General features: G+C 40.0%; 1 protein-coding gene across 3 annotated transcripts in view; it reads right to left on the reverse strand.

Annotated features, from left to right (window-relative positions):
• Window positions 1-3035: 3035 nt before the first annotated feature.
• TFDP2 (transcription factor Dp-2) overlaps window positions 3036-19759 on the reverse strand; it is a 48873-nt gene continuing 32149 nt past the window's right edge. For all 3 annotated transcript variants that reach the window (XM_031060014.1, XM_005424679.3, XM_005424680.3), the window contains 3 exons: window positions 16697-16863; window positions 11290-11395; window positions 3036-10398 (listed from right to left, as the gene is read on the reverse strand). In XM_031060014.1, the coding sequence (XP_030915874.1) occupies window positions 10230-10398; window positions 11290-11395; window positions 16697-16863 (442 nt within the window). In that variant the 3' untranslated portion in view covers window positions 3036-10229. The remainder of the gene's footprint in view (window positions 10399-11289; window positions 11396-16696; window positions 16864-19759) is intronic.

Genomic DNA, 19759 nt, shown 5'->3' on the forward strand with positions numbered 1-19759 from the left:
GAGCGCGGAGGGCGTGCGGGAACTGCGGGGGAGGTGGCGGGGAGAGAGGAGGGGAGGCTGTGCAGGGCAGTGAGAGCAGAGAACAGCCCAGGCTGAGCCATCGCTGAGAGCCGAGCGGGCCGGGAGCGCAGGGCCCCCAGCAATGCAACACACAGGGGCACGCATGGGAACTCGGCAAATACCGGCCGGGTCCTCGAGACAGGGATCCAGTTTCTTGGAAAGGTGTTGTGGTCCAAAGCTGTCATCCCAAACCAGCACAAGAACTGCCTCTTAACAAAACACATGAACATGCAAACACCTCTTTTTTCTGATGCTTAACTAAGGTGTGGCCTTAAAGCATGCTGGCAATTGTGGAAGCTCCACGGGTTTCTTTTTTACACTCTTTAAAAAATAACTCTTACCTTTGCACGGCGGGCTGGCTGCGGTGCGCTCACAGCCTGCCTTTCCTTGCAGCAACTTGTTCTCCATGCACTCAGCCCAGTCCTGTTACTGGGAGCTCTGCTTGCTGCTTTAATTTCACTCTGCAGAGCCGGAGACTTAAATTATACACAGGTCAATGCTAGGACATTTTCCTGGGGTTTACTCATTTGAAATGTTTTTTAACTTCTAAATGTGCCAAGACACTTATGTCCTTGTGGTGCTTATTTATTACAAATAACTCTTGCTTATGCTGGCCACTGCTGTAAAAATGCAGTTTGCTGCTTTTTACATAATATGGCGTAAAATGTAATTTTTGTTATTAAATATTTGAAAAATAAAGTTCAGTTAATGGTGGTAGATTAATTGAATGTAATATTTGTATGTAATATTGTCTTTGCTACACAATCTGGACTTTAATGTCAGGATGATGAAAACTTGAGTTAGCACAGGTCATTTGAACCAAGGGATTGTCTGTGTGGTTTCATGTGTTGTACAAGAAAGGTGCTTTGACAATTTTGCCATTTTGTAGCTCTGTTTGCCGCCTTATGCTGGACGAACACAAAGCCTTCTATTTACTTCTTCCTTTTGATGTCATCTCATTGTTGTAGGCTTTTCTATCGCTTCCTGTGCAGCTTTGCCTGGGACAGTGGTTTTCAGTTTTTTAATGGCTCTGTGAGCTGAGTGGCCGGTGAGAGATTGCTGAAATTTTACAAAACCAAGCCTGCAATGAGTTGTCCAGGGGGCAGCTGTAAGAACAAGTGGGCAGCAGTGCCTTCAACAATTTGGGACTTCATTTAACCTTTGGGACAGATGGGAAGTTCTGTGAAATGTACAGGAACAGTTTATTCTATTTTGTTACCCCTGAACTGTGGTTCAGCAAGCAGTCCCAGTGCCATTAGGTTTTCCAGCCTTTTGAACGATCTGCAGTCGGAGGAGCAGAACAGTTCAGTTTCTGTGGGACCCCCGGAGCAGACGGGTCCCTCCCCCGGCAGGCGAAGGACGGGCGCTGCAGCACAGCTGAGCCTCCTCAGGAGCAACCTACACGGATCACACGGCTCAGGGCAGCACTCGTGACACGGCGCTCGGACAATGACGTATTGTTCACGTTTATCTCCTATCCTACACTTGGGCTCGAGACAGAGTTTAATGAATAATAAACCTACACAAATTTGGGGGTTTTCTGCTTTTCCTGAATGTTTCCAGATGTTTTTGCATTCTAACAGAATGTGTGGAATTCAACAAGATACAGTTTTAAATACTGTTATTTTTAACCAAGGACAATATTTGTTGTTGTCTTAATGTTTCCATTATTAGCACAGAGCACCTTAATCCTGCAGCAGTTACCATTGCTTGATTCCATTTTTTTAGGAAACATACAGATTTACTTAGGTGAAGAAAAACAAACTAGTTTATATGATGGTATCTGGTTGGACAGAGAAACTGTAACCCAAAGTATTTGTAATTTCAGAGAGCACTATTTGCAGACTTCTTAGAGATCCATGCTGAGTACTTCTTAGAAAAGATGAAATGGACTTTTATGCTTTCACATCTCCTCAGTTGCTTTGTTGGGTTCTTGGGGAGGAGATCCCCAGCTGAAAACATAGCACAAAGAACTAAGGATTCTTTAGAGGAGAGTATTTATTCTAACCAGGTTCACCATCAGCTTTATGTTTCAGAGTCATTCTGATTATGGAGCACTGACACAAAAGAAGGTAAGGATTTTTAGACTTTTTTTTCTTAAGAAGCATAAATAAGCCCTGAATATCTTTATTGTTGGTATAAAAGTTATACCCTCCCATCCTCTCATTTCTGCAGTCATGTTTCTTGCCCATAAAAAGACTTTGCAACAGTTTTTAGGTGGTTATTTGCCAAATCTGTTAGTGAAAATGCTTTCCCAAATAGGCCATTGCATTTTAGATATAAGGAGTTTGTGGTAGAGTTTCTATTTATTACACAAGAATGAACTTACAAGTTTTGCAAGTCTTTGCTATTGTCTTTAACCTTTACTTTTAGCTGGTTTGAGATTAAAAGTAGTGAGTTGTGGGTCTTCTGTGCACACGGAGAAAAGCAAGCACTGGGACATTACTTGATGTTTTCATGTTTGGCAGAGTTGGAAAACCAACACAGGATGAAGAGGGACTGCATCTAATGCTGCCTAAATTCCTGTCATTTGGATTCTTGCTATCAAAATAGGATGGTGTTTGGAAGGATATATGTTCAGAGTCCATAGGTGTTTGAAGGGTGTTCAGGAGGATAGATCTAGCATGAAATTGGGGAAAACACCCTATTTCTGGGCCTTCTCTTAGGTAGAGATTACGCGTGTGTATTGAATGGATAGGGACAACAATATCCCTAAACATTTTGTGATTATCAAAATGTAACCATTTCAGAAGTGCAGCACCTCTCCCTGGATAATGACATAGGATGTTTCTCTGAATGAGCAGCCAAGGAGGATGCAGTAGCTAGACTGTGGTGTTTTCAATAACCAGAGGATGCGATATTTCCCATGTAAAGCAGGGCAGTTCCTTGTTTTCCTAACGAGATGCACAGACTGGCAGTTAACCTTGAGCAACCTTTTCTCTGCAGTGTTCTTCTCAAAAACAAGCTCAGGCCTGTTGCCTTGAAATTCTTTTATTCAGTTCTTCTACAGTTAAGGTTTACATTTCAGTTCACAGAAAACTGGTTGTTCTTCTCCAAAGCATACACAGCTTTCACCTCAGCCAGACTGTCTGCTCCCCACCCCCGTTGACAATGTACAGTTCCCACTTGCAGCATTTTCAGTAAACAAGGGATCGAGTATACAGAAAAAGCTTCTATAAAATTTCCATTAAAAAAATAACAAGTATTTATTTACAAAGTGTTTACTACTACAAAGTAATATTTCCTATTGGTTCAAATATACTATTTGCTAATGCCAGTGTTCCTATTAGGAAAGTAAAACTTTGTATATGCACTTTTCTTTATATCTTTGTCAGTGTTTAAAGCACATAAAATACCACCACATTTTTTTACACTACTCCTAGCCACGTACAATGTGGTAGTGGAAATTAACACTATTTGTTCAGGACAAAAAATCAGCATAGCTTAATAGCAGACTTTCTGCAAAAATAAAACTTTAACTTATAGGTATTTAGAAAGAGAGAAATCTATGGAGAATCCAGAAATATGCAGCAAATGAAGATGAATGGGAAGCTTGGGCTTTCCTGAAGATACAAGAGTTTAGCACAAGAAAAGGGAGAAAATTTTTCCACCAAAGTGTTTGTCTGACCCTTTGTGCCAATACACATCTTGGGAGAGCAAGATGAGTAGATTAAAATTAATTAATTAAAACTTCAAATCCCATATAATTAGCATGCTTGTAATTAGATTTGTCTCTTCCCACCCACCATGTTTACAAAACCCTGCTTTCAGTTCAGCATTGGAGGTCATTAAATAGTTTTGTCCATGACTGGCCTTGTTCTTAAAAAAAAAAAAGTTTCATTTAAAAGTTAATAGACTTTCAAGTGGTTTCTGCATTTTAAATATAAAAAGGAAGTGTCTCTACAATTACTTCCATGTAGAATATAGTGGATATTAAAAAGTGCTACTCTAAGGGCAGGGAGAAGGACCAGACCTGCTTTTTCTACCCCTTGCTGCATGTTGTAGCACCTTCAGAACATGGGCTGATGGCACATCAGAATTTCAGCAACAGTCCTCCTTGCCAAGGACTCATCCACTGCCAGATCATCCCCCAGGTGCCAGCAAACAAGTCCTGGTGTAAAACTCTGCCTGTGCTTGCTGGCCAGTTTCTCCTGATGCTGAGTAGGATATGCAAACACAAAGCTTGTGCCTTGGTTCCAGGGAATGGTTTGCAGTCAGGGCCTGAGGAATGAGGACAGGCTTACATCCTACTTCTTACAGGTTTGCGCAAAGTAGGATTCATTTTTTTTACAGTAGGTGCTTGTGGGATACAGTGTCATACCATTTGGATATGCTTCTCTGAAGTGTTTCTCATGTATACAGCATGGCCTTTAGGACAAGGGAATGTTTCAGAAACTTGTATGATGGGTTGTGATTCAGCTGGTGTTTTCCTGGGGAAGTTCTGGAGATCCACTTAATCCCTGCATTAGTATGACCAAATCTACTAATTGTTAAAGTTACAATAGCAACAAACCCATCAAAAAGCCTGGAGACTGGTTTGTGGACTTAACCTTTTCTGATTGTTTTAACTTTTGTGGCCATTCAGAATAGTTGTGTATGTGACCTGAAAATGTCAGCAGAAAGGACTGTGGATATGTGATGTTCTTCCCTCTCTGGCTGCCTGGCTTGTGTGAGTGGGCAGCATGGGCAGCACAGGAACCAGGCAGTGTGAGGGATGAGTATTTCACTCACCATGGAGAGGAGAATGGGCTAAAGCCAACTCAATTTGTCTTGGAAAGTTTCTGCATAGATGAGTTTGATTTGCAGCTACAACTGGGTTTAAATTTGACATTGCTGTATCCTGCTATCCCATGCTGTCCACATTTCTAAAGTGCCCCTGCCTGGAGAATGTTGAGTTCTTAATAATAGCATTTAGAGAAATCAGATTTAAGTGACTGCACTTTTCTAGCCAATACTGAAAACTAGGAGTCTTAGAGATGCAAGTTTGGGCTACTGGGAGGTTCCTGTGTCTGCCTGGAATTATCATGGCTCTGTTACAGATACTGACCTGACCCAGGTGAGTCTGCTTTTCTTCTTAGATAAATGCAAAAGTATTTATTTGCTCCATGTTGGTCCTATTATGAGGCTTTCCCTTGGGATTTGGATAGTTAGATCTCAGATGTTACTTCTGACTAATTTTGAGCAAGGATTTTTGGTGACCTGCAGTTTAGGTGGATATCCTAAATGTTGGATTCTTTGGTACTCTCAAAAATATGGAAGCAGAAAAGAGAACATTTTGGTTTTGTCTGATCTCTGACAGGGCAGGTGTACTAAAGGTGGAGAGTGACTGTACAGCTGCAATGAACAGCCCTTTCAGTTGTTCCTGGCAGACTGCTGTGATGAGCATTCCCTCCCCTCCCTGTCAGTGCCAGCTGGGGAGGGATCCAGGGATGCCCCCTCAGGCACTCAGATTGAAGGAGCTGGGGGGCTCTTGCACACACAGCTCTGCAGTGACTTGCAAGGACAATAATCCTTTGCAGGTGCAATGAACAAATGGGAGTAACATTGGTTATGGGTAGTTTTTGGCAATATACCTGGACTGGGGAGAGAAGAGTTACTCACAGCCTCTTAAAAATACTCATCAGGCAAAATTCTAACAGTTAAACAGGAAAGAGATAATCTGATTTGGGAACTTTGTTAAGTCTAAGGACTGAATTTCATGAAGTTTTATGGTATCAGGATTGGGTTGTGTGACCACCTGCCAGCAGAAAATTAAGTATTTAGAGCTTTTCTTCTGCTCAGGTAGGTGTGTGATGTCCACAACATCACAAATGATTCATTGGTGCATTGCTTGCAGACAGAGGCCAGAATTCAAGAAGTGGCACATTTTAAACAACAAACCTCCATAAAGAGGTCCTTGGCTTCTCGCTCCCCTGTTCATCACTAATGCTGCAAGAAGCACCTGAGACACCTTCAGCCTCAGTGACCCAACTGCAGCAGAAGGATGTCACCTCAAAGTATGGCTATTACTAGAATTTTTGAAATCACAAATTAAAAAAGCACACATAGTCTTTCCCCAGCTCATTACATCTGGTTATTTAATATAATGATGTTCCTGAGAGATTCCTGGAATGAAAAGATATAAATGAGGCGGGTCAGGCATAAGATAGCTTGCTTTGGTTTGTTTTCTCTACACCATACCCTGTGGTGCTGGCTTTGATTTTAAATGAATCCAAACCCCAAACATCTTTAACTCGCTAAAGGGAAAGTCTTTACAATCAACTGCCTGATTATTTTCAGCTGAAAAGGGCCAGTTAACTACAAAAAGGAGTATTGTCCAGAGTTCCAATATGGTTAAGTTTCAGCCATACTCTCGAATTAAAATAGTGGGTTTGGCCAAAAAAAAGAGCACTTGAAATTTTAAACCTTAACTGTGGAATTGTAAATTCAAGCATAATTTCATGTATGAACATGAACTTGAAGGCCTCGTTTTTCTTTAAAAAAACAAAAGGATTAAAATTTTATTATTAGGCCTTTTTACATAGTGTTACTTCAGGCTGACATAGTTGATCAGCAGAAGCCCTTCTGTGGGAATTCTGTATCCTCAGCAATTTCTAGCTATTCAAAAGGATTTAGGGGTATTTGCAAGCTTAAAACCCCTTAACCAAAATGGAAACACCTACAGCAGGGCTTTTACTGGGTTTATGGTGTTAGTTTAAGTCATACCTGCAGTTGAACTGGTCTTATTTGCTAGAGACACACACTTTCTGAGATTAGGTGGATTGTTGGCATTAATTCCAGTGTGGAAATGAGAAGACTGGTGCACTTTAATACAATTTTAAATACCAAAACCCACAAACATTATGTTATATTTCCCCATAATGGAAAAATGCTGTCTCCCACTTGTAGTTTTTTGTCTAGATAGTGGAGCTGACGAGGTTTTCTAAATCAAATTTAGATTTTTCAAGCACCACAAAGTTAGTCCAGAAATAAAGTTGTTTAGTGCACAATAGCTATAAAGACATTTACATACATCATTATATTGCTTGCAGTCAAGTGCCTCCTGAATGCATAACCAAGAGAGAGTGTTCCAAGACAGAGAAACATCACTTAAATTTACCTTAAATATAAGATAAATTTGATAATGAAAATTTGAACAATGAAATAAATTTTAATAATGAAAATTTAACTGCTAACTTTTTCTCATATGAAGTATGACCTAGTATCAATTGCTGCTTGATTTCTGTCAATGAATGTCAGGGGTATTGCATGAGACAGAAGATGATGATGGAACTGAATAGAAAATGGGAAAACCAGGCTTGGTCATGACCATTTTATTGTGGAAAGTGTTTGCTGGCTCTCAGCAGGACGAGGGCCTGTGTGTTGAAGCAGCTGAGCATAAGCACTGCCATGAGCTCAGTGAGAGCTCTGTGGTTTGTTAATATTCTCAAGCCCCTTGTTACTCACAATTGCAGCAGCTGCCTTTGGTGAGGTCTTGCATTTACCTGTTTTGGTTTGTGGTTTTTGTGTCTTTTTGAAATATGGCAGCTAAGATCACCAGGAATGATTGAAAAGTTTGCCTGAGATTGTACACAGGTGACTGTGGCTGGATCTGGTCCCAAACTCTCCTAATTCCCAGACTTCAGTGTGGCCACAAGACTGCAGTGCTTCAGTTGAACTTCATCCTCAACTGGTACTTGGCACAAAGAAGCCTAAGGAAAGAATTTACTTTTGAAGTCTCTTCTAAATGTTCTAACTTGTTTTGTCCTTTGTATTCAGCTAGTCTAGGAAAAATAACTTTTGAAGGCTTGGTTCAGCTGTCAAATAAATGTTATGGGTGCCCATATTTTTTATCTTTAAATTTGATAGTTTGATGTTTGCCAGAAAGCAAGCAGCTGTGCAGGCTGCAGCTTTGAAGGGCAGAGACATCAATGGAGGAAAGGTGTCACTGAAGATCTTCCCCCTGTAAAGCAGACTGACTGCTAATAAAATACATTCCATTTCTGGGCTGGAAGCCTTTTTTTGCCGGGTTCTTATAGGAATGAAAGTGATGATCTGTTTAAATGAAATGTCAATCATGAAGCTGACAATTCCATAGTAATAGGTGTGAAGTACCTGTTCCCTTCTCCCCCCATTTCAAAAGTGAGCCACTTGGCTCAATGCACTGACTCTCTCAGCAAGAATATTTTTTTGTATCTGTAAAGCTTTTCTGGTATGGAGGTAGTGTTACAGATTCGGTGGAAGTGAGGGGTGTAAAGCCCGCAGTCTGCTGCTGCCTGTGAGCCATGAGCACAGGATGGGCTGAACAGTCTTGCCCCAAGGGTGAGTACCATAGTAGGCATTTTAGTTTGTGCATTTGCTATTCATTTGTGTAAAACAGCTCAGTCAAGAGCCATAGCTAGTACCGGTGCTGCCCTCAGGTATTCTTCATGTGCAGGAGTTTGAACAGTCTGTGAGAAGTTTCTATCTGGATGCTTCTGTTTGTAATGGAAATGTGTGGGTGGTGCTTGTGTATGCCTCACAGTTTTACCTGTCCTGTGAGCAGCCAGCCCTGGGCTAACTCCTGCACACAGCCAGGCAGCTCTTGAGCTGGGGCCTCATCTTCTCTCTGTAGCTCAGGCTTGGTGCTTTTGGATCTTGCTGGCCCGAGTGAGTGCAGGTTTGGCTGTAGAGGATGTGGACACAGCCCAGGCTGTGAGAGTGATGCTGCCAGCAGCCCAGGGTAGCTGCTGCCATTGCTCAGTGAGCAGCAGCACAAGGTACCTCATCTATCCCCCAGAGCAGGAACAGAGCCAGGACAGCTGCCCCAGACAGCTGAGACATGGGGCAGCCCCCTGCAGACAGTGGAAAAACTGGAAAGATTTACCTCATGAAAAACAGTTAACTTAGAGACTAGGCAAAGTCCTGGGCACTGGAACACCATGGGAAGAGTACATTTACAGTGTATTTTACATTGATATTCAAGGTTTTGGTTTTTTTTAAAGGTCTTTATGATTGGATGTGATGTTAGCTATGGAAAACACAGCCTCCTGCTGCAAGTCTGAGTTTAACAGTTCACATGGGTATGTGTTGGGTAACTTGAGCCACAGACTATTTTACATGTTTTGATACAACTTTCAAAGGTGCATCAAGGTGAGTGCAACTGAAGTTACTGATAAGAAAGTCTGTCAGAATCCAAGCTGACCAGAATGCAAAACATGAAACGATGTATTGTTGAAATTTAATTTTTTTCCCTAAGAACCTCAGCCTATGACTTTAAAAGTTATGTGACCTGCCCACCCCAAATTTGAAAAAGACTGCCTTGAAAACACACTGCCTGAGATCCTTAACATGGTGGGAGGCATTTTTTAAAAAAACAAGACATGCTCTAATATCAAAGGGATTATACAAAGTTAGAACAATAAAGGAGAAGCTACATTGAATACGCTGTAATGTAGAAATACAATTTTTTTACTTATTTTCCTTGAAAAAAGCTGGTGCAGAGAATACTGTTTTTTTTCCTGTTTTAATAATGGCTAAGAATAATCACTTATAATAAATTAGGCCTGCAATATAAATGAACATATGAACCTTTTATACTAATGCTTCCTGTTACTTTTAGAGGATCTAAAATGGATATAAACTATTTCAAGATTAATTTAATCACTTGCAATTTATATTACTTTAAGAATCTTCTATACAGCAAGTTGAACAGAAAAAAAGCAAACATTTTAACAGCCCCTTTTCCCTATAACCACTTTAATACAAGATAGTTTTAAATAATGACTTTAGCACATTTGTGTGTGCTCTCTCTCCCTTTTTCTAAAGGCAGCACAGCCAAAAGACAATACAAGAATCAGCTTTTACTGACTGACTGTTTTCTTTTCCATCTGAAAAAGACAAGGGGAAGACAGATACTAGAGTCCCAAAATGGAAAAGATGATCTTAAGGTTTACTTTGCCAAATCTCCAGGGACTTTGTTCTTTTCCTCATTTATAGTTTATAAAACCCACTTTGCTCTGTCTCTGCATGTCACTCTGTGTTCAGTTACACAATTCTTCAATTTCAGCTATGGATAAACTTGTTTTGAAGCTTCCATTCTGGTTTACCAAATGCAGTGCAGACCAAGGCAAGAAACCAGTAAAATCCAAACAGGAACTCCCCTTAAGAATATTTGAGCAGCATTTTGTATATTCCATTTTCTCCTGTCCTCATTCTGGGGAGGAAGAATCCTCATCTTCATCCTCTTCATCTTCCTCGTTGAAGGAGCAGGGCGTCTCCCCCCGGGACGCTGCACTGCTGGACTGCTGACTGCTCGGGGCAAGCAGCTGCCCAGTTGCTAAGGCCACTTCAGCATCCAAACACAACCCTGCATTCTCACTAGCAAGACAACAGAAAGGGGGAACTTTAGAGGGCTTCTCATGAGGTTTTAAGCTTTTTCTTTTTGGCCTCAGCTTTTCCTTTAGTCAGAGAAATGCTACCAACAAGGAAAAATCCCAAAGTGTTACAGTAAGCACAGCTATTAGTTAGGAGAGTTGATAAGACATTGGAAAATTGCATAAAAAAGAATATTGGGTGGCTTCCTTTTTTTTCATAATCAACTAGTAGAATTGCTTAAGCTGAAGAAAAAAAAAGGAAATCCATCACAGTTTCTTTAATACACAGAAATGTTTGCAATATAAAATGAAGCTGTTAATTGTTAAGAGAAAGAGCCTGCTCCAAAATAATAATCCCTATTTCCATTTTTTATGGTACAGGTAACCTCCAAGCAAAGTCTGCTGCTGAGGTGTATTTAAGGTTGGGGTTTTGCTCATGGTATTTTTTTTGTTTGGTTGTTGGTTTTTAATTTTAAGTTCTTATTAAGTTGCGTGAACTAAACTTCTTTCATGAGAGCTTAAATAGCAGTGCATTTAGAGAGCAGACATTCTTATGCACTCCTCAGAAATATTACCAGGCTTTTATCCACATGTAATTATCTATCTGTAGTCCATGCCCAGACAGGAATTTAAGGTTAATCAGGAAAAGGGGCTTGAAAGTGATTCTATTCTTATGAAACATAGGTACAAAATAGCTGGTATAGTCAATGTTCAAAGCATGTTGATTTGACCTTTCAAACATAATTTTCCTTCAAGGAAGACAGGGACTTTTTCACCATCAAAATCAGCCATGATAATATCTCAATTCGTGCATGCAAATGGTATGAAATAGCACAGTTACTAAAGTACCACTAGCATATATAACTCTTCTTGAATAAAAAATAATTTTATTTACCTTGATTTAGCATCATATGTGCTTCCAGCTGCCTCGAAGTGGGAAATTGCTTGTGCTGAACTTGAAATTAACCCTTGGTTTATCCATGAAAATCCCGCAGACATATCTAGAAAAAAGCATAACTATTTATGATAGTTACTTACGTTTTTTCTTTCTTTTACAATTTTAAATTTTGCATTCTCTTTGCAATTAGGATCACTTAATTTAGTTTTGAAGGTACCAGTAGCTTGAGTTTTATACTGTACATGTGTCCTGTTTAATCAAGATGAAATTATATCCTGTATTTGTGGATTCACTTAAGCCTTGCACTCAGCTTTTCCCTCTGTCTGAAGAAGATTCACCTGGCTGGTGACTGTATGCAATCACAGGTACCTGAAATGAGTTCTGGAGTCCTTCATGGAAACTCACTGCCACAGCCTGACCCTGTGAAATGTCCAGACAGCTCCAAGTGCCTTGGCTGCCCCACTTGTTGAAGGTACAAAAGGAATTGTGTTTATTTGGGTTCAAGACAGTGCAGTGAAGCCACCCAGGCAGTCTCTGTGTCACTGTGTGTGTTCTGGTGGGCAAAGGCAGTTTGAGCCTGGTGCTCTCATGGCTGGCTGCGGGGCAGCCTCCTCACCCACTCTGCCCCCAGCCAGAGCTGGGCAGCAGCTGTGGACATGCACAGACCATGGCAAAGGGCTGGTGCCAAGAATGGAAGGAGAGCCTGTTGTACACTGCACATGAGACATGAAAGGCACTCTCCTCCCTAGGGACAGGAAATGGGGGCGTTAAGACCATTAAAATGGTCTGGCAATAATGCCGAGTTTCTTTAGGTAGTTTGTTAAAAGCCCCCTGAGAGATGTGAAGAGGTTACTAACAACCCCCACAATACTTGTTTTCAAATTCCCTAACAAGTTATGCCTGTCAGTTGTTTCCAGTTATGCACGTTTCTGCCAAGATACTCACCAAACCAAGTCTACTGACCCAATTACATTTATGGAATTTTTTTGTGTGTGTGCGTGTTTCTAATTTGTTTCTTAGATAAGGCATTTCTATTCACCTACCCAAATTCTATCTCGACACAAAGCTAACATCAAAACAAAGTTACCAAGACTGTCTGTCTAGTTCTTTTCCATGGTACTTGCATCTGCTTCCAGCTGGATGCATTAACTCATAAGTTGGAGTCTTTATTGTTAAACTCTGTGCCTAACCAAGCCTCTGTTTTAGACAGCACAGTGGCAGTAACTGGGACTGTAGTACTCATAATTATCTGGAATTGTTCTATAACAGCAGGTAAGAGAAATAACTGTGTTTGTTACATACACATTCTCATTTGTCCTGTGTCCTTGTCAAGCTTTGGTTCCTCTAGATTTGGCAGTGCTGCCTAGCACAGGGACTGTTTTAAGCAGGTTGACACAGCCATGTAAATTGGCTTCACAGGCTACCTTGGTTTGTGCTGTGGAAAGCTGTTGCAGCAAAGTATTTAAATGTCATGGTACAAAGCAAGGCTAGCAAGGGTGGTGTTCCTGGCAGCAGTCCTTGGAACATGGTAACAAACGTTGATAAGTGGCAGTTTTAGGGTGATGTGTGAGGACAGAATAGATGAGAACAGTTAAATGTGGCTGGAGCTCGATGTCTTTTATCAAGATTGCCCTAAATGCAGGTTTCATGTTACAGAGAACATGTTCTCACAGCTTCCTCCTGTCTGTGCAGGAGGAGCTAAACCATTTGGAATGACTGCATTGTATTTAGATTAATAGAGCTGTAACAGAGTGTTGTTCCCTGGTATTTTGAAGGAGTGTACCTGTGTGTACATGTTTAATATTTCAGAAGAATAACAAGACACTGCTGGTAATCTTGTGGTTTATAAACATTTCTGGATAATGGCTCATTAGTTTTCTTTTTGAAGAGCAAAGTAGAAGCATGGCAGAAAGGTGGTTCATAAAAGCATATTCCTGCTTTGAATTTTCATTGCTTATATTTCTAAATATAACATATATTTCAATAATATGATATGCATTTCAATTTTCCAGTGGGCTCTGAGGAGCAAGGGATAAGAAGTTTGTGAAAGGTGGGGAGTTGAAGCCATTTCCAGTATGGTTAAAGTCTGTCAAAACAGAAGTGTGCCTACAATGAAAAGACTTATTTCTTCTGGCAGTGTAGATCAATTACTAATAGCTACACTTAAAACCAGGGAAAGCAATTTGAATAAACCTTCCCAAGGTGGTGCAGTCCAATCCAGTAGTGGCATTGTTATATACTAGGCATATCTTGTAGCAGATACACTTGGTAGAAATTTATACTTTATTTGAGAGGGCTCTAAAGCAATACCCTCAATAGCTTTAGCAGTTAATGTACAAATGCTGCATGGGAGTGTTCTTGACATCTGAACAAACTCCCTCAGGCAGTGGGTGCTCTTAGCTCTTTAGTTCCATCTCCAGCCCATTTTCCAGTCATGGATAATACACAGGTAAACAGCAGAGCACTTCTTCAGGTTAAAAAAACAAGTCCTAAACTGCATCACTTTGCTTACTGCCTTAGTGGGATACATAAGGTGAGATGTTGTTACTTCAACTGTTAGTGTCTCAGAAATCTTATTTCCTGCTTTTTTTTTAAAATCTGCAGCCTCATTTCTAGTAGTCACAACTCAACTAACAAAGGTGGGACTCGGTTTTGTGTTAAGTGCCTGTAGGAAGTGCACAGCCCAAAAAAGAGAGATGTTACTCTGGCTGCTGTTCTACGAGTCGATGCTTGTCCCCGGCAGTGGAGTGTTTCTGCTCACCCAGCAACCTCACTCCCACCTTTCCACTTCAGCTGCTCTGGCTGGAGCCCTTTGCTACATAGTTCTACTTTTTTAATTATGGCAAACTCATCTGCCAGACAAAGCCTGCACTTTAGTACCAGGAACCAGCTCAGGGAGAGCACACACGAAAGCGCCTGGGTCAAAATGCAGAAATGGGCAGGAATGTATAATTAGGATTGTGTCCTTGGGATGTCCTCTTAAGCTGGTGCAAGTGTCGTGTTTTAGACATTGTCAGTTATGACAGTCAAGCAACAGAAAAGTGTGTCACAAAAATAACGTAAGATACACAGAATCTTTTTCTCTAGGAGGTCAATTTGCCTTAACTTCTGCTGATTTCAGTGGCAGGCATACCTGGTAATCACACCAATGTAATATTTAAAATGCATATTACAAAAATACATTTATTTGCTAAAACATGGTGAAACTAGCAAACCTAGAAGACACTACTTTAATGAAATTTGGGCACTTGAAGAATGGCTGAATTCACACAATCCTCTTCAAAACAAAATCCACCAATAAAGCTTTGATGTGCACATCATCAGTTCAGCAGTTCAGGCATTTTATGTGCCTGTTCAATGCAATAGAAAGTTACTGCTTTTCAAAGCTGACATGATCCACCATTTTTTGTCACGTAAAAATTTCTTTAGTTTATCTGGTTTACACTTAGGATTCTTCCAACTGCTTCTCTTGTCCTACTGGTAAGCATTATAGTACAAACTATTGTTAGTGTTTAGAAGTCAGGAATTATCTGAAAAAATGGCCAGGCTAAGGTCAAACTGACATCATACAGGAAATAATTCACCTATTTGGACATGTTAGAACAGGACTGGCTTCTAGAGCAGTTGTCTGCCTGTCTAGACTGGCTGTCTAGAGCAGCTGCTGGGATCATAATGAGTCTTGATTGCAATATATTTACTTGGTGAATAAATAAGAGACCTGGATCTGTTTTCCCCGTATAGTAGTAACTGAAGCCATTGTTCTTGGAAGAGCCATCATGACAATGTAGAAGTAACCATGAATTCTAGAAACCAGGGATGACCCTTCTATTTCCCTACTCTTGCTGTGAAAGAAAATGTCTAAAGGCTCCCAAGGTCAATATGGGAAGATAACAAAAAAAATGTAATCAAGTAAATGCTGGCTTTTCAAATATTGTGCAAAACATTTAAATCTGTTTCCTTTATTGGTCACTTACTGTAATTAGAAACCACCACTATGCAATTCATACTGTTAACTGTAGATTTCTGTAGCAAAATTATGCAATAAGCAACAGACAATAAACATTTAAAATTAATACATGTACTGGTATGTAAATTAAAGTAGATTTAAAAAAAAACCCCAAACATATACTAGTAAGAATACTTCTGAGATAATTTTTACAGAGGCTGAAACAGCTGAATGTCACTCATGTATGAAGACTACATTACTTGCCTTAATGAGTTTTGAGTAAAAAATAAAATCAATGCATTTCCAATGATTAAAACTCTATACAGGTACCAAGCTGCTGGTTTGCTACTAGGGAAGTACTCAGTAAACAGTGTCATGACACCGGGTTTTTTGTAAATGTAAGGAAACCCTATTCCCTGGAGGTAAATCAATGCAGGCTTAAAATGAAAAAGGAATTTTAGTTTGATCCTCAACACATGGGAGCAATTAAGTAACTTCAACATTCCAACACTATTAAAAGACATGGGTTCTGCTCCTTTTCCCTTTTTCACACTGCTGATAAATCACATGCTGATAAATAATGTTGAGTTGAATGAACCTGTGAGGAACAAATCAAGAATTCTTTCAACTTCTCTTTTTGTTGTGAATGCCATTTTATATAGACTTCAGGTGCGATTTCAAAATTGATCAAAAATAAAATAGGAAATTTTAGTTTTAAAACCCACAGGACAAGAGAACCAGGAAAATACAGATAAGTGTTAATAAACATAAGCACATCTGATGTAGTTTAAAATGTTAAGCCATTTAAAATGTAAACTTGAGAAAATGCTGGGCTAAGTTAAAGCTGCAGTGCAGCAAGAAGGACACACTGACAGTAACTATAGGAAGTGACAGCAAATTGTGGCAGCTCTAGTCCAGTGATGGACTGAAGGAGTTCTAGTCTTGTGTCTAAGCACAACCTGTTCAAATAAGGGAGGTAAAAGCCCCTGCCTGGGACACCTGTCCTGAAGTCTTTGGACTTGCTTTATTTAGAGAAGCTCAGTTCTCAGGTGGCACCTGCTGGCTCCTGAGGGATTACACCCAACCAGTTCAAGGTGCTCTTTTTCCCTCCTTTTCCTCAGCTTGGGAAGAGCTGTCTTCTTCCAGTTTGCTCCTCCATACATTCAGTTACTCAGAATAAATACTAACATAAAAATTTGTTCTTGGTGTCAACTTAGTTATTTAAGAAATAATTTCTTCATAATGCAGCTCACACATCACACTGTTATAAATCAGTGTGCATTAAGTCAACAGGACAATTAAGATAAACCTTCCAAAATTAACAGCAAAACAACTGGTTCCTGTATCAACCCTACTAAGTCCCACAAACCCTGAAATTTACATATGTAAGTTAATATAATTAAATATGCTTCAGTTTAGTAAGGTTATGGATTTGATCAGAAACAATATTTAACTTACCTGTGATGTAGCCTTCCAAAGCTTTTGGCACCAGTGATTTTGCAGTTCTCAGGTCCTCAGCTGAGCATTTGCCTGCTTCGAGCCCAAAGGACATTCCCATTCTCTTCAGCACCTCACTGTCATCATGAATCTCAAAAGTATTATCGAAATTAAAGAGGTATTCAAATCTGCATGTAAAAAATTAAAAGTGAGATGGTTCTGAAAAGAGCACAGCTGTGCTCTTCTTGCCTATTCTTTCTCTAGTGGTTTTGGCATGTACAAAGGTAAGCATCTGAAGTCCTGGTTTTCTGTAAAGGGTCCTTAAGGAAAGAGAAGTGCAATAAATGCTTTCTCTTTTCTGTGACTGGCATGCCTACGGGTTTAAAATGGCACATTCTCAATTAAAGTAACTTCACCAGTGCAGGAACAAAGTTTAAAATTTTCTACCTCATTAAGTAGATTCAAAGGGGAAGAGGGAGGCCTTAATGAAACATGAACCTTGGTCACCTGAAGCCCTGTCACCAAAATAACTATTTTGTTTTTCTGCTTTCACATTTCACTTTCTGTTCTAATGTGCAACACTCCTCCTGTGAACTGACCTATTTACTTTGGTATAATTTTGCTTCTTTGGATGCAGCTAGAAAAGCAGTCTGTTCAGAGTCGTGTGTGTTCACAACCCACTGTTTCTGCTGCGGGACTTTTAAAGTGTTTTTAACTGCATATAAAAATGGAAATTGAGATATAAACTTCAGACAGCTTCAAGAAATGCAGGGCCATTTAGGCTGGCCTTACACTGTCATCACAGGTATTAAAAGCCTGGACAGTTGTGGTCTGTAAAATAAGGCTTAGTTCCCAGTACTTCCTGTCCTGCTGACAAAATCTTTATACTTGGAAAAGCAACTCACTGTGAGATACAGTCTTTAAAAGATAACTCACGGGTGGGTCTTCCATTATTTCTCCAAGCTCATGTCACATGTCCATTTTCTTGCTAGGTTGTTTTCTAATGCTTATTTTCTTATACCTGAACCAGGAAACTTGTAAGCTTTACGGTTCTTGAGTTTATACACAGAATTTTTAATTGGTAATCTAATGTTTTGTGCTGAGTGTAATTGTCAGTTACACACAGCATTTCTTCTGTGATTCATACCATATTAATTGTTAAACCTATTGTTTATGTACCTTTATTTATTTCAGCATAATCAAATTAAGAGGGAAAATAAGATGTGTCATTTTAATTTCAACCTGTACCATTACATTGCTGCTGCCTAAACTGGCACAGCTTGGTGTCATACCAATCTACTACCAGCAAGCTGTAATTACTGACTCATAACTGAATTCCAATTTATGGCACAGGATCAAAAGCTGCATTTATTGATAGCTCTGCAATTCTTGTCCCATGTGCTGTGGCCAAATACTGGATGTTAGAAAGGAAGGCAACTTATTTTCCTTTCCCAGCAAGTTTCCAAACTGAGAAATTTACAGTCTTCAGTATTTCTCCAGTTTAATTTCTAGCAGCCTGCAGTCACTGATACAGGAAATCCCTACACTTCTATTTTGCTGTTAACAGCTTTTTGAGGATTCTCTTTCAGGCACTTGATATGACCCCGTTCTGAACTTATGTAAACTTTTAGCATGAACAAAATCAAATATTACTACTTGCATAGAGTGTTACAAAAACCTTTTTGTCATCACCTGGTTTCGTCTCATAATGTCTCTCAATTTAATAAGCAACTGTGTGCAGCTGTTCTCTATACATGTTCCCATATCACTCATGACTTTTGAGACACCTGGGAATCCACTGTCCTCTCCTTTCTAGGCCAAAGAGCCCATCTGTTCCTCCTGTCAAAGCCCTTCCATAGCCTCAGTCCTTCTTGCTGCCCTCCTGTGTCTCTCTTGGTTATGCCATACTTCTCCCAGGAACACGGGAGTGTAGTATTCCAGATATAATGCACTATATGCATCTAGCTTTACATTGTAGTCGTTGCTGGTTTTCCTAGTAACTCCCAGCATGATTTCAGCTGGTACTGAGAAATCAACTTTTGTTCTCACAGGAATTATCTACTGGGCTACCATGTTATTATTCAGTACTACAAGCCAGGTCCAGAGGTTATTAATACTGTGTATGCAAAATTTGGGTACACTTCCAGCCCCTTACCCATGATAAGTGCAAATTTGATCATCAGTGATTTTAATCTGGATATTCTGCTGTTACAGGCAATTCTTTCTGTAAGGGTACAAGAAGCCACTTCCTACACATTCTTGCTAATAGATAGCACTGTATCTCCAGTGCTGTACAAAATCTGCATTTCCCTTTAGAGATGTTCTAATTTTCCAAGTTTCTGATACATCTATTGTGTCTGAATGCTTGTTTACAACAAGGTAAATTGGCTACTTTTTAATTCTGGCTACTTTTTTTTTCCTAGGACCAACAGCATTTATACAGAAGTACCATATACACTAAATAAATTTTTCCTGTTTAAATGGGACTTACTTATTCAGGTGCCTCATCTTTAAAATTAGTTCTTAACTACTTCCTTTTTACCTGAAGACTTTGCCTTTCCTGCTCCAGCTTCAGAAATGCCATTCCCAGCATGCTGCTTGGCACCCATCTACCTTCTCAAGCCCTAAACAAAACCTGCTGTCTTGGTTTGGAAAGACAGGAGTCTGCTAAGGAAGGCAGGAGCCTCCCCTGAAATGGAGAATGTAAACCCTCCCCACCCCTCCGAATTGCTATAATTTTAAACTAAGGGGCTCTCAGGCAAAAATATGGGAGCAGGAAATAACAGTTCTTTAATAGGGAAGAAAAAAAAGAATAAAATAAACAATGCAGTCCACTAGAACAACACTGACAGAGTCAGAACCCAACCTGACACCCTGTTGGTCAGGGTGTTGGTGGCAGTCCGATTGAAAATGTGGCTGCAGTCCTCTGAAGTATCAGGTGTGGTTTTGTTGGAGCAAGGAGGATCTGTAGAGAAGGCTGTATTCTTCCTCTGAAGATCCAGTGGAGGAAGAGGCAGCTGCTGTTCCTTTGGGGAATCCCGTGGAGAAAAGCCGTGCTGGTGTTCCAGAATCTCGGGTTATATC

Source organism: Geospiza fortis, unplaced genomic scaffold (assembly GCF_000277835.1).
Source record: "Geospiza fortis unplaced genomic scaffold, GeoFor_1.0 scaffold318, whole genome shotgun sequence".
In the NCBI taxonomy this organism is placed as follows: Eukaryota; Metazoa; Chordata; class Aves; order Passeriformes; family Thraupidae; genus Geospiza; species Geospiza fortis.